The sequence below is a fragment of the Saccostrea echinata genome, unplaced genomic scaffold, assembly GCF_033153115.1.
Source record: "Saccostrea echinata isolate AGI-Se365-2 ecotype Australia unplaced genomic scaffold, CSIRO_AGI_Sech_v1 ptg000001l, whole genome shotgun sequence".
In the NCBI taxonomy this organism is placed as follows: domain Eukaryota; kingdom Metazoa; phylum Mollusca; class Bivalvia; order Ostreida; family Ostreidae; genus Saccostrea; species Saccostrea echinata.
This window is the reverse complement of record NW_026889750.1, coordinates 34,968,330-34,983,485: the sequence shown is the minus strand read 5'-3', so window position 1 is coordinate 34,983,485 and position 15,156 is coordinate 34,968,330. Positions and strand designations below refer to the sequence as shown.

General features: G+C 31.2%; 1 protein-coding gene across 1 annotated transcript in view; it reads left to right on the top strand.

Annotated features, from left to right (window-relative positions):
* Positions 1-11,383, top strand: part of LOC133197092 (mucin-2-like) — a 44,049-nt gene extending 32,666 nt beyond the window's left edge. The window contains exons 30-51 of the mRNA XM_061332934.1: positions 653-907; positions 1,013-1,252; positions 1,416-1,535; positions 2,568-2,690; positions 2,790-3,044; positions 3,205-3,465; positions 4,010-4,132; positions 4,282-4,536; positions 5,396-5,650; positions 6,188-6,442; positions 6,770-7,033; positions 7,127-7,150; positions 7,268-7,377; positions 7,505-7,566; positions 7,937-8,115; positions 8,893-8,998; positions 9,261-9,277; positions 9,698-9,839; positions 10,128-10,291; positions 10,555-10,628; positions 10,747-10,794; positions 11,033-11,383. Coding sequence (XP_061188918.1) covers positions 653-907; positions 1,013-1,252; positions 1,416-1,535; positions 2,568-2,690; positions 2,790-3,044; positions 3,205-3,465; positions 4,010-4,132; positions 4,282-4,536; positions 5,396-5,650; positions 6,188-6,442; positions 6,770-7,033; positions 7,127-7,150; positions 7,268-7,377; positions 7,505-7,566; positions 7,937-8,115; positions 8,893-8,998; positions 9,261-9,277; positions 9,698-9,839; positions 10,128-10,291; positions 10,555-10,628; positions 10,747-10,794; positions 11,033-11,053 — 3,353 coding nt within the window. The 3' untranslated portion in view covers positions 11,054-11,383. The remainder of the gene's footprint in view (positions 1-652; positions 908-1,012; positions 1,253-1,415; positions 1,536-2,567; positions 2,691-2,789; positions 3,045-3,204; positions 3,466-4,009; positions 4,133-4,281; positions 4,537-5,395; positions 5,651-6,187; positions 6,443-6,769; positions 7,034-7,126; positions 7,151-7,267; positions 7,378-7,504; positions 7,567-7,936; positions 8,116-8,892; positions 8,999-9,260; positions 9,278-9,697; positions 9,840-10,127; positions 10,292-10,554; positions 10,629-10,746; positions 10,795-11,032) is intronic.
* Positions 11,384-15,156: the final 3,773 nt, after the last annotated feature.

The window sequence follows — 15,156 nt, the reverse complement described above, 5'->3', positions numbered from 1 at the left end:
TATACAGTGCAGGATTAACTATTATCACCAGGAGAAAAATTATCTTAATTGGTAAAATGTTTTGAAAACCACCCAAAACCAAATACTGTGAAGGGCATGATCCGTAATAATTTCATGATAATTATTTTTAATTAGTTACACGTAAATGAGAAATCAGTGCATTTATTATGAAGTTGAGCTCTTATAACATTACAAACGGACTACTCATACAAATAATTCAATGAACAAATAAATAAATTTATTTAAATAGGTACACGGTTCATGCTTTTTAGATAATCTAATAGGAATGTCTTCTAATTTAATTTTGAGTTGACGTGCTCATGTGATTCTATATCTAATCATATTTACAACAAAGGGCGTTTCCATATATCCATTACTATTCCTCTTAAAATACCACCAAACGTTTGGATTTGAGGTTTGACCTTTCTTCTGAACCACTCAAATCAATTTTTTTTAAGTGTTCGAAATTAAACTTCATTAATTAGATCTTTTCCCAATTAAATTGCAAAGTTATTTCTCTTTTAAGTGTACTTAAAAAAACGAATATTCGACTTATGAATTCATATTCGAATATCAACTCATCGAATGAATATTCGAATAGTCGAATATTCGTTGACATCCCTAGTTACAATATATTCCATTTTCTTTCAAGTGTGTGATAGTTTTCACTATGGTCTTGATTGCAAAATACCTTGCAATTGCGGAGTTGGTGCCTCCACATGTGACAACGTACAAGGATGTCAGTGTAGGACAGGATGGGCTGGACTGAAATGTGATGCCGATATGGATGAATGTACCATCGGTAATCCTTGTAATGGAGCCAACCAGATCTGTCAGAACACTCCGGGATCCTACCGGTGTCTATGTGAGACGGGATATAATGAAACCCTACCGGGGCAATGTACAGGTTTGAACACGTATACAGATTTACATAGAAGCTTATTAACTTATCGTCAATCACTAGAAAGTTAAAAATAGATGATACAGTTTCCTTACATGTATTTCTTTAAAGATATAAATGAATGTATCAACAAACCCTGCGACCAAATATGCAACAATACAAATGGAGGGTATACGTGTTCCTGCAACCCGGGGTTTAAGCTCACAAATCAGTCAAAATGTGAAGACATTGACGAATGTTCAGCACCAGTATCACCATGTGACCAGTTGTGTTCAAACACTCCTGGAAGTTACAGATGCTTTTGTAGGGAAGGTTTTCTTCTGAATGTGACAACTAAATCAAACTGCCACGGTAAGTTGTATAGGAGAAACGTAAATCTAGAGTAAGTCGATTTATAGGACAAAAATATTATCAATATTAGAAGCCAGACAAATGTATTCCAAACATGGAATGTGTTTTATTTTATTCACAAATAATGGATTGTTTAATTTACCGATATTGGTCATTATTGCAGCCAAAACAGAGTGTACCGTTCTGAACTGTACTCAGCAATGTGCCGTACGTGCTGATGGGTCAGAGTTTTGCTCCTGTAGAAATGGATTCAGCCTAGATTCAGACAATATCACCTGCACTGGTAAAAATATTCAGTAAAGATAGTTTTATTTCTAGAATAAAATTTGAGGGATCAACATTTGCTTTTAGTGTATCATGCTTCTTGCAAACTGTACTGTAAGAACAAGGTACGGTTTCAATACAAATCTTGCCCTGTGTTTTTCTTAAAAATAAAAGTGATGTAAAAAATTAAAACTCATGCTTTTTGAATTATTGAAATTCCATGCAAAAAGATCATACAAATCTTTTTTCTCACATGACCTTCCAAATGCCAATTGTGACGTCATAAACTTGTGCATTTTCCCGTATTTTCTTAAAAAGTTGCAGAAGACATCAATTTTCAATGGAATTTTCTTTCAGATAATATTGTCCACAGGCATCGACCATAAAGATATTGAGATATGTAATTTTTCAAAGAATTTTACACAACATATCTAAAAATTAACGTGGGCGACGGCTGTGGACACTATTTTCTTAAGGAAAATAACCCTTGAAATGGGTCATTTTGAGGCTTTTTCTGTTTAAAATAGAGAAATGCATCAAATTAATGACGTCATATATCAAGAATGGTACTCCATCATGCTATATTCTTTCCTGATTTATTACAGTCATATACTCAACTAATATTTATGCCAGTTTCAAAACTTTTTGAAAACATTAAATTTTTAGGGCACAATAAAGCTAAAACCATACCTTCTTCTTTATGCATCTCAAAAACACCCACTTCTCTTTCTAGAATTTAATGAATTATATAAGTAAACAATGCAACAATTTTCACTTTTGAAACCAAGATAAAAACTTAATTTCGTACGTCATTCAGAAAATTCATTAAATTTTATTTTTGGAATAAGGAAAATACTAGTACACCAAATGATATACCAGCGTTTAGTGTTACGCATAATGTATTTATCTAGCATTGTTAATGTATATCACGGAAGTTTGCTTTGGTTAAGTCAATAATTGTTTCGCTGTTAATGAGATTGAATATTATTCTGCTCATACCAGCTCAGAATTAGAATCGATAGCATTTTTCCCCTGTTTTTTTTCCAAAAAGATATTGACGATTGCTCACAGAACCCTTGCAGTGAGAATTGCACACAGAATGGTCCAGGTCTTGGTTACACGTGTTCTTGTGATGTTGGAAAAAAGCTGGACATTGATCAAAGAACCTGTATAGGTATATAATTTATATAACTTCAGTTACAGATTTTACAGAGGTTATCGGGAACTCGCGGATTAAAAGTATTAACCTAACAATTGCTCTTCATCAATTTAGAATGCGAAAATGGATACTACGGGATAAACTGTAATGATGAGTGTTCGTGTAAATCTGAAAATACGGCATCATGTGACAGAATCACGGGCTCCTGTACCTGTAAAGAAGGATGGAATGGGACATTTTGTAATGATGACGTAAATGAATGTTTAAAAGAACATATTTGTCCAAACAATTCCGACTGCAAGAATTTAAATGGATCTTACTCATGTGATTGCAAAGACGGATTTTCTTTTGCTGGCGAACAGTGTGTTGGTAAGTAGATCTTTAGTCAGTGTTTACTTTTAACATGTAAGCTTTTCTTTTTTAATTATTACATTTAGAAAGCAGATACTATAATAATAGTATTAAAAGCAATACTACTAAAAATTCTCTTTATGAGAGACAAATGGATTTTTTCTCGCACTTTCCTTAGAGTGTTCAAGTACAACATATGGTCAGAACTGTGCAAATCAATGTGCTTGTGAGTTCAGTAACACTCAGTCATGTGACAAACAGAATGGAACCTGTTACTGTAGTTCTGGATGGCAGGGTATCAACTGTACAGAGGATGTCCCAGAATGCACCAATGATCCGAACATTTGCGGAAGTAATGCATCGTGTAATGAAACAAATGGCTCATATTTTTGTCTTTGTGACCCAGGCTTTCATAAAACATCAGCAGGACATTGTGAAAGTAAGAAAAAAAATGCATCAGCTTACTCATATTTATGCATACACTCAAACAGTTTTGTTCGAAGGCCACGCAAAATTCACTTGCAAACAAACTCTCTTTAAAAAATGAGGAAAACGAAAAAAAAATTATCGATGTTTTTTATAAGTAGAATGAATATTTTTAACCAATAAAGTTTAATTTTTCGTTCATGGTTTCTCAATAATGTTCTACACATTGATGAAATGTTGAATAGATTATTTAGATTAAGGGCAAAAAGTAAAATGGTTGACCATCATAGACGGTTACAGTTTATTAATATTTCAGAAATAGGATATTTGCGCCAATTATAAATAAATTCAAGATATTTTTAGCTCTCTCTCTCTCTCTCTCTATATATATATATATTTATTTATCTGTACTATGTGTCAAGAGATTTTTAAAATAACAGCTCATTAACAAGCGTATATGCGCTTGAGTATGTTTTGCTTGTTTCATATATTCTATTTAGTATGATTTAAGGCAATAGTGTGAATAATGCTGTTAATTTTTTTTAATTCTAAATCAGATATTGATGAATGTGCGCTTGGAATCGGAAACTGTTCCCAGAATGCTATTTGTTCTGACACTGAAGGAAGCTTTATGTGCAAATGCCGACCTGGCTTTCAAGGAAATGGATATAACTGTACAGGTAAAATACTTGTTTAATTCCTTTGCAAAACATATGTCAAACGCAGAAACCTTTTCTATTCTTTTTTCAATACCTATGAATTAAATAAAGATAATTTTAAAAAATATATACAGATGTTCCTTTTATTGATCTATTTCAATTCTACAAAGGTTGTAATGGTACTTCATATGGTGAGCAGTGTTCAAAAGCTTGCTCATGTGACATTATTGGTACATCAAAATGTGATAACATTGACGGGACATGTACTTGTAAAGATGGTTGGAATGGCACCAACTGTGAGCTCACAAATGAATGTGAGACAGGGGCCAACAACTGTCACATGAACGCTTCTTGTCAGGACACTGAAGACAGCTACAACTGTTCATGTAATATTGGATTTTATGGAGATGGTGTCAGTTGTACAGGTATTTATGTTTAAGCATGTATACATGTCTCTGAGCTAGAATAATGACGGTTGACCGCAATAGGGATTCGATGTATAACATATAACTTGTCGAGCATAGGGACAATCTTTAAAAATCAAAATTACAGATTGACAGTAAAACTAATACAAAAGCATTCATTTCTTTAATAAAAAATTAGGTGAGATCAAATGAAGGCTTATAAGATTTGGATTTGGGTGGGGACAAAAATGAGGAAAAGTTCTGCTTTGAAATATTTTTGAATTTGTCAAGAAAACGTAAGTTTACTCTTGACGTTAATACTCCTTATTGATTTTAATTTGATGATACAGTAAAGGATTTTATTTATCTACAAATTTATATGTTAGAAAGTTAAAAGGGGAACTCGGGGGAACGGTGTTACAGAAATTAAAAGAATTAAAGCAAAATGTTACTTGATAAAACATATTTTCATAAAACAAAAAAGAAAAAGGAATGCATCTTATTTTTAAAATTGGAAACAAATATTGTTACTAGCATTTCTAGTTCTGTGTTGCATAAAACGTCTAGTTTCTGAGTTTTCCTTTATCATGCTAGTGTTCAATTAAATCATATATATGAATGTTTGATCAGCTTTTAAATTTTGAAATCTTGCCACAGAGATACAAATTATGTATAAAATTCGGGAACAGATATAATTTGTGATTAAGATGGTGTTCTATTTTTGTTGTAGCTTCAGAAATTGCTAAGCAGATTTACGCAATTTTGTTTTATAAGATATTAATCGTCCCTGATATTTTTTTTACTGTGTAATAGTGTTGCATTTTCCGTATGATTATAAATTTTCTGAATAGAATGTCTCCATAAATTTTTTTTCAAAAAGTGTGCAACCAGACCACGTATGGTGAGCAGTGTTCAAAAACTTGTTCATGCAACTTTGCTGGTACAATAGACTGTGATAACATTGACGGGACCTGCACTTGTAAAGATGGTTTTACTGGAACCAACTGCGAGTTTACGGATGAGTGTGATACAGGAGTTCACAACTGTCATATGAACGCTTCTTGTCAGGACACTGTGGACAGCTATAACTGTTCATGTAATATTGGATTTTATGGAGATGGTGTCAATTGCACAGGTAAATTTGTTTGTGTGATGTAAATGTCTCTGAAACAATAATTGTGTTCACTCAGAGTAATGTGGACATAAAGGAATTATATTTAGTGTATGTCTTTCTGTCTTAGAAGAGTAAGAATTTCATTTCAAAGAGTCACCCACAAGCACACATGTAGCTCTGAGCAGACTTATGTTGTTTTTTTTTATATGACTATAATGTTCTTCTAAAGGATAACAAAGGCACAGTATGACAGATTGCTATTCAAATCTCAAGTGATCATCATTTGAATTTTCTCAAAAAGCCCAAGAGATAATAGCATAAAGTTAAATTTAATTTTTTCTTCAATTAAATCTTTAAATTATTACAGTTGTTCTAATTTCCCATTGCGTGAACGTCTAGCTTCTGACGTATTAGTTTGAAACGTGTTGTATCCAAAATCTCCACAGTTAATTTTCTGGAACAGCATTTAAATTTGATAAATTTGACACAAAGATAAATGTTGAAACTTGAACGGGCTCAACGATCAGATTTTAATCAGATTACAATATAATACAAAAGGTTGCAACAAGACTACGTATGGTGAGAAGTGTTCAAAGACTTGCTCATGTTACCCTGCTGGCACAACAGACTGTGATAACGTTGGTGGCAAATGTACGTGTAAGGATGGTTTTAATGGAACCAACTGTGAGTTTACGGATGAATGTAATACAAGAGTTCACAACTGTCATATGAACGCTTCTTGTCAGGACATAGAAGACAGTTACAACTGTTCATGTAATATTGGATTTTATGGAGATGGTGTAAATTGCACAGGTAATAGAAAGTCCCTTCTATACTCATTTCATTCAAAATCTCCTTCAAAATTCGAATTCTTTAATATTGCAATCAGCACGAATTATTCCAAAAAAGAAAGAAAAACTGAAAACAAACTAAAAAGTTTCTAAGTTTTTAATTCATTCATTAAAAATTGTATATTTGATTGATGGAGCTCAGATTGAATAAAGTCGATAGCATGCTTATGTCACTTTTATGGCTCAGAGGAAGAGAGTGCATTAAATAAAACCTATTTTTTTGAAAAGCAAAACTTGATAGAATGCGAAATATAATTAACCAAACTCTCATGATCATTTATCTTTTCAGCGTGTAATGATTGGACATACGGTAATCAATGTTCTCAGAACTGTACTTGCAACACTGAGAACACAGCTGATTGTGAAGATACGACGGGAGCGTGTATCTGTAAAACAGAGTGGAATGGAACAAACTGTGATGTCCGTGTAGACGACTGTCGGAACGGAACTGCTGTTTGTGACATCACTCTTCAGGAATGTTTGATAAACAATGGAACGAGCAGTTACTCTTGTTATTGTCTTTATGGAGCAAATTCTAGTGGCGATTGTCTGTGTAAGTTAAATAACTTTTACAGAGAGAATTAATATGCTTTAAAATGAGTACATTTATATTCTACATCATCTACATTTTTTTTTCTTTTTTTAGCACAAAAACCACCCTACATTCATGGTAAGTTAAAAAAAAATATTATAGAACTTACGGTGTCTGTTTATTAAATTGTCATTAATTTTATAAATAACCTATAAAATATTTATTATTACACTAAGTAATTTGCATGTCTTAAAGATTCTACGGTAGAAACAAAGTTCCAAGCGGAGATGACTCTGGCAATTATTGTTACGCCTCAGGAATTTGAAAATAACACCAAAAATATAACGGACACTATCTTTCAATCAGTGAGTTATTTAACGGAAAAAATTTTAGTATTCAGTGTGTAAATAATGGCCTAACAAAAAAAATATACATTTATTGAAACTGATTAAATCACTAACTTATGTCTGAACATTTCATCGATATTTTCAGCTAATACGACATTTTGAAGATGAAATACGTGGCTTTAAGACACTGATTATTTTGTCTATAAGGTAAGTTAAACTGAATGACTTATGATGTCCTGAAATCAAATGAAATAAAATTATAAAAATGCAGAAGTTCAGACGAGTTATAGGGTGACAAATTGTCGTTTGTTCTTGTGACATTTATTTTTTTTTAATTACTTTCTGAAAATAATGGAAGTTTTCTGTAAAAAAAAATATAATTCATACATCAGATCAACGATTAAATAAAGACCCCTTTCTGACTTGGCCTTCAAACATATTGCATTCTTTGGAAATGTTTCTTCTCTCCTGAATGAGATTTTATGGATATATAGATCTTCCTTAATTATGTGTATGATATTCCGATTTTATCATGTTGAATCTTTCAATTGATGAAAGCAACTTTTTTATTTTTTAGACGTGGTAGTATAATAGTCCAATATGAAATAGTGGTGTATAAGAACGAGTCTTCACAAGGACAAATTAGTGACTACATCAAGGCCACAACAACACTGTTGAGTATATTCGTGGAGTTCAAGGCCTTAGGGAGAAATGCTTCAATTGACTTTGTAACGATCTTTGATGAAGAAGGCACTGGTAGGTATTTTCCGATCGTATTGTTTCATATTCTTACGAACATTCAGAAAGCAAATAATTTATTAGGTTTTATTATTAATTATGTTTAGGATTTACAAAGACTGTCAATAAATTGAGAAAAAGACTGTAAAATTTTCATTGAAAAAACGTTGCAAAAATGTCTACTACATCATAAAATTCAGATAAAGTACATGTATCTGTTATTATCCAGTTTTTTTAGTTTTATTAATATAATATGATTCGAAAATTTGTTTAAAGTGAAAAGTTTTGTAACTTCACTATTATTCATAAAAATCTTGGCACTCAGATGTCCATCTCCTTGCTGGAGTGATAGCTGGTTTAAAGAAAGATACAAAATGCAAAGTGGTTTCATTGTAAGGGAGAAGATTAAGAAAAATAAAATTTGGTACCCCAACATCAAAAGTGAACAAAACATCGGTGACCATTATAGATTCTGACATGAATAGAATTTAAAACAGGTTTTGCAAGACACAAAACGCTGTTGTTCTGAAAACTTAAGCTATTATCTTTAACAGGACCTGTTTAAGGGTGTCTCTTTTGATCAATTGGGCTTTCCATAGAAAAAGCAAAGGTTATATTTCTGTTTAGCATGTAGTTTGTGAAATGTTTTAGGTCTCGATGAACTTGTCTAAATATTTTATTGAAAATCTTATATTATAATACATCATCACTTTCTTTTTATGTAAAATAACTAGTACTCAACTAGTACGTATTATGCAGAATATTTTTTTTTCAATTTTATTAAAAATATTTCAGCTTTCATAGTGAACAAATCAAGCAGCCCATGTGGTGTTTTAAAACAATATCGCCCATGTTCTGACGGAGAGACGTGTGTGGAAAACTTAGGTGTCCCCTCATGTGTGTAAGTTAACTATGGGAATTACATATTTTATATATATATATATATATATATATATATATATATATATATATATATATATATATATATATATATTATTTTCATATAAAAAAAATCGACTCCTCGAGTAATTAAAGACTGATTTTTATTTCAGCTTTCGTATTTCAAATTCAATAACATATAACTATTCAATTTTTAATTATAAATAGATACAAATATTCACAAATACGTGTAATCATGTCATGGTTTCAATTCTTGTTTTCAGACCAATAGAAGTGACAGGTATGTTCATTTCATCTGATTTTAACATTTCAAACGTCTTACGGAAATCTAAACTAGTTTCGATTATATCTTAAAACTATTCTTTTAAATCAATTATATTCACAATTGTGTTGAATTTTACAAATATGATGATTATATTAGTATTTTATCGACAAATGCAGCCAGTTCGTTGATAAAACATGCATAAACACCACCATTTATTAGTTATAGTAATTTTAATTTGTTTGGAATTTTCGATTTTTAAGTTCAAAGTTGAATTTTAAATAATCTCAAAATGTTTGAATATTTTTATACCTTACAATTAATCGGGAAATGAATACACATTTAACGATATACTCAATGTAAACACTGATAGTCTCTGTTTTGCTTTATATAAAATTAAGTGAACAAGTAATCATGTCAATCTCTCTTCATTTCCAGATTATTTTGATTTGATTGTCGGACTAGGAATAGGAATACCCTTAGCAGTGACAGTAATAGCGATTATATTCATCATATGCGTCTACTGTAAACGAAGAGCAGATAAGGAAGATTTGACAGCCTACAGTGATACTGATGATAGGTAAGGTGATTCCGTGTAACATTTCCGAATTTACATTTAAACATTTTTTAAGAGGATAAACAATTGAACGTAAAAAGTACACTTATAGACAGGATAGAAAGGAAAATTATTGGATATATTTTAACGTGAAAATACATGTAGTTAACAATTTAATATACTCGTATAACAAGATGTAAAAATGATTTACAAATAAATGTTTGAAAATTATAACGGTAAGTTAAGGTTAAAGAGATTCTGAATTAAAAACAAACCTGGTCGTCTCATGCCTTGTAATCTTTGTTTTGGCAGGTCACGCGATGGAAGTGAATTTTTCAGGTCTCGGATACCTGTCCGTTATGGTAGCTGGGGACATCAATACTCCCCTTGGGGTCTGGAGGGTACTCAAGGTATAGAAAACGACACACCACGGGCAAGAAAATACGAACAGGACATTTTGAACCAAGAAAATATAGGTAGATGAGGTTAAATAGACTTTCGTTGCAATATTCTTGAGCTTATTTTATGAGTCCCATAAATGAACATTATAATATAAATTCAAGCTGATTTTTCGATTGAAAAAAAGAAAAATATGATTATGAAGAATAAAGCTGATGCTTTCTTTTTTTTTTTCAAAGGATTAAGCTCTATTGGAAATAAAAACTTAAAACATAATCACAATTGAATAAGAGCAATCAAAGTTGTTTTCATCTGCTGAAATTTATTTCTAAATTTTTAGATGATAGACCAATTCCTTATAATTCGGAATTTTCTTGGGATTTCTTACATGCTTCCATACCACCAACTGAATCGGTTTGTCTTTCTTTTTAAAAATGAAATTTACGTACAGGGTTGATGAAAAAGTTCATTTCATACAGGGTTAATAATCATTATTTTTTAAAAATTATTTCGAACTCGATTTTGCTTACAGTTTAGAATAGAGCGACCGAAAGCAGAAAGAAGCCCTCATCCCTTGTTTGTAAGTAATAATTTCATATCTCTCTTTTGGTATAATTAATTCATTGTTTTAAACAGTTGATTTTAAGTATCAAATATAAATTTGGTTCTTTTCCTGACATTGTTTTCTAAGAAAAAATTTAAATATAGTATATTGTACAAATATAACGATTTTTCATATCATTATAACGTTTCCTCGATTGGATTAAAGACCAATTTGATAGGACATTTTACAATATCAAGAAAAAACTATTTTACAGAGAGAACAATCAACAGCTTGATAATGCCCACGCGGCAGAAAGAAGGAGACATTTCACATAATTAATAAAATGAAAACGAGTAAAATGCTATCAAGGCCTTTTCAAGGATGTGCAATAAATGTTATGTTTGTTTCAGTGCTGATTTTAGAGTGCTCAATGTTTAACGTCATCGAACTTCAAATTTGTTATTTGTTTTAATCCTACTTATATTATATTTTTAGACGTCTGAATACTACATTGTTCGTATGAGGAATTTATAGTTTTATAAAAAATGCTGTTATGTACAATGTATACAAAAAGTATATTGTTTGTATTGTATTTGTATCTCTTCCAGTTTTTGAATTCAGACTTTTTTTTGGACTTGTACATATAAATATATATGTTTTTCCGTCCATCGAAATATTTTTTATATTTCTAATTGTATTTAAGTAAATATCCAAGTGCTTGCAAATATGCAATATAACGGACAGGAACATGTACATGAACTAACATTTACTGTTTGTGTGTGTGTGAGGGTGTGTGTGTGTGTGTGATATTATTTGAAAGCATGTGTTCAACTTATTTACAGAAGGAATATATGTTCTACTGTAGTATGTATATTTGAATTAGAAACCAAAGATGATTTTTATTTTGTTACATTACTCTGTCGCTCTTGTTTTGAAATCTTTTATTATAATAAATATATTGTTTCTGTTAAAACGGAGATCTTACTTTTGTTTTTTACATTTTCAGAAAATATAAAATTTGTTATAAATGTGATATATAACCTGATTATCAAATAACTCCTTTGCAATAAAACAAAGTTTTTTTTCAGATCTATACATATTTTATGGCTTTTCAAACAACATACCGGTTTGTTATACCATTATAAATATCTGTCTTTATATTTATTACAAATAAGAAGTCCAACAAAGTAGATGTTTTTTTACATCGGTCTAACAATTTCATGGTTGACCGGTCTGTCAGTCCAACATCAGAATTGTTAAACCGCAACATCACTGCTACGTCATAAGTAAATATCGGCGACACGGAAATAGCCGAAGTTTCAAGAGTTACCGTATGCTATTTGAAAGATGGCGTCACCGGTAAAATTATGTGCATTATTTCTTTGAAAATCTTCTCTGCTCCTGGGTATTAGATAAACTAACATAATGGAGGCAAACAGAGTAAAAAGTTTCAATAAGCAAGGGTATTTTTACCAGAATTTTGAACATCTGGACCATTTAGTCAAGTGTTCTGGTCCTGGCCAGGGCTCTACTAATTTGTATTCTACTGAGTGAAGTTATTCCCCTTTGCCATTCACCTTTGATAATTAATCACTGTAGATAATGTATTTGAAAGGTTAATAGAATAAGAGAATTATACAAGAACATTTATTGTATAATACAAAAGTACTTTCTTAGTCTAAATGATCAGGTAGACTTTGAAATAATACATGAATAAAAATGAAACAAAAATAACTTATCTTTTTAAATGTTCTTCAAAGGCCAAGTGAGGTCAATGTGAGAGGTAATAGACATTTTGTTGAGTCTGCATGGTAATAGTGATAAATGGGGGACAGATAGATAGATGCTAGAAAAATCATTTTGTTGATCTTAATCGTACTATTTTTCTTGCTTTTTTGCAACAAAGCTTCATTTATCAGTTTATGGATCCTCTGAATTGTTGTACTCAGGTGACCGTTAAGGCCCTTGGGCCTCTTGTTTCTTGTATCATTTTTATTGATAAAGACAAAATATTACATATAAAGAATTTGTTTATATATTGAGTAAAGTTGTTAAAAGTTTTCATTGTAGTGTTCTATCTAAAGTAAAGGGTGTAACAAAACAGATATAGACTGGGATTCGGGCAATATATGATTTGTTGGACCTGAAGGTGAAAATATTCCTCTCATATCCAGGCAATAACTGTATAACATAAGTCTCTTAAACTGTTAAAATAAATTTCAGCGCTGTATTTGAGATATATGCATAACTTTTATGTAAATCATCACACAAAACACAAAATGGTCTAAAGAATTTGCAGGTGCATGTAATAAATTAAATGAATTTACACTTTTCAAATGTTCTCTTGGTTGAGTGCCATATTTGGGGATAACCCCATAGTATTCTCTCAGTAGCCTTTGTAAGAACAAATGATAGTATTGTTCTGCCGCCTACCTCCAAGTCAAATTTCAAAATTTAACTTTGTGAATGATTTTTCACATTTATATAGATATTTCTGTGAATTTTCATAACACATAACTTATTTGGGAAAACTAAGAGAGATAACTCTTTAATTTGAGTAAAAATTGCGTTTTTCACTGTAGAAATCAACGGAAAATGGAAAATATTTTAACCCCCCCCCCCCCCACACACACACACACACACCTTCCTTGAAACAAAACTTTTTCCTTTTTATTGGTTTTATGAATTGTTATTGTCAAATTCATACCAAAGGGGGGAGGGGCATATGTTTACAGACAAAATACTGCAAAAATTGTCAGTTTATTAAATTATCAGTTTCAGATGAGATTACAAATAAAATAAGGTCTTTTATCAATCTTTTATGTTGAATTTTACACAAGTTTAACATACGGAAAGTGTCAATGGTCATTTTTTTTCCATTTTCATTAGATTTTGAAAATCTAGCAATTTTTTAAGCCCGATTTCAATGGAAAAAATGTTCAACCCCCCTTTTGAAAAGAGGCGTAAATAGGAGCAGTTAAGTTTTCGACACTGGTCTTAAAATTATGAATCAATTAATAATGAATTCTTCTTTGAATTCAATCAAGTTTAAATGGTCAAACTGCCATTTATATTGAATTTAGTGGGTGTAAAATGTAGGCGGGAATCGAGAGTTAGGGTGCTTGGTTCTTTGACGTATTTATAAAAAAAGTTACCATGATGTATTTTGACTGCTCTAGCATTGGGCAACCCATACATTGAAAGAATAACACGCACAAATGGTTTGTAGATTTGGATTGGTCCTGCAAAGAGACACAACTTGATTTACTTTATACGCAATGTTGAGTAAACTACTGGTTCGCTTTACTAGAATGAACATTCCATTGTAAACTACGTTGTAGTCCCTTCTAGATCAAAATGCTGGTACACCAGGAATTGTTTAATACAAAGAATCACAGTATATCACAGTATATATATAGATAGATATATATATATATATATTTATATATATATACATATATACGAGGGGTTATCAAAAAGATCAGGGACTAGCGTCATAAAATTAAAACCGCTTGAGATTCATCGATGAATTTTTAAACATTAAATAAGTATCTTCTTTTCTATCTGTAGAAAAAACTATAAATCATAAAATTAGTTTTTTAGTGAATCTTAAATGTTTTTATAAGCAATGTTTTGTCCAGGCGGCGCAACCTCGAATATGACGTATTTTCTACCTGAGTGTAACTATGAAAAACTCTTCTTATATGAGGATTTGTCATCCGAAAATCCAGTTAATTCACTCATGTGATATGACACAGAATTTCCGCAAAAGTTGCAAATTTTGCCTCATTCTGTATTTTGTATGAAATTTTTTCGTAAATCAGGGTGTCCAGAGTCAGTCACGTTGAAAAGTGATGTTGATCATTGGTTGACATTGAACTCCGACAAGAAAATATGCTGGCAAAATCAATCAAGAATCTTTTCCTTTGTATGGATTAAATATTTACATTATTAATGCATTGAAATCAGGTGTTCATGACATTGTAAAGTAATATAAACAAGACGGGTTTAGGTCTTTACTTTACTCCAGAGAATCTCATCAAGATAAGTGTATTGAGGCAGAGGGAACGGGCATTGAGTATAATGACGTTGTCGGACGTCATGAAACTAAACGGCGACAGCGCCGGGTGATCATATAATGCCCTTTTATTTAATGATAATTTGGCAAATTATCAACATATCAAGCTGAAATTTTCAACCCTTCTTAACTTAGCTTTTTGTTGTTTTATGTTCCCTACAAATTTTGTAATCAACGGCTACTTAGTATTAATTTTATCGCATCAGTCCACGAACTTTTTGATAACCCCTCGTATCTATCTATCTATCTATCTATCTATCTATCTATCTATATATATATATATATATATATATATATATATATATATATATATATATATA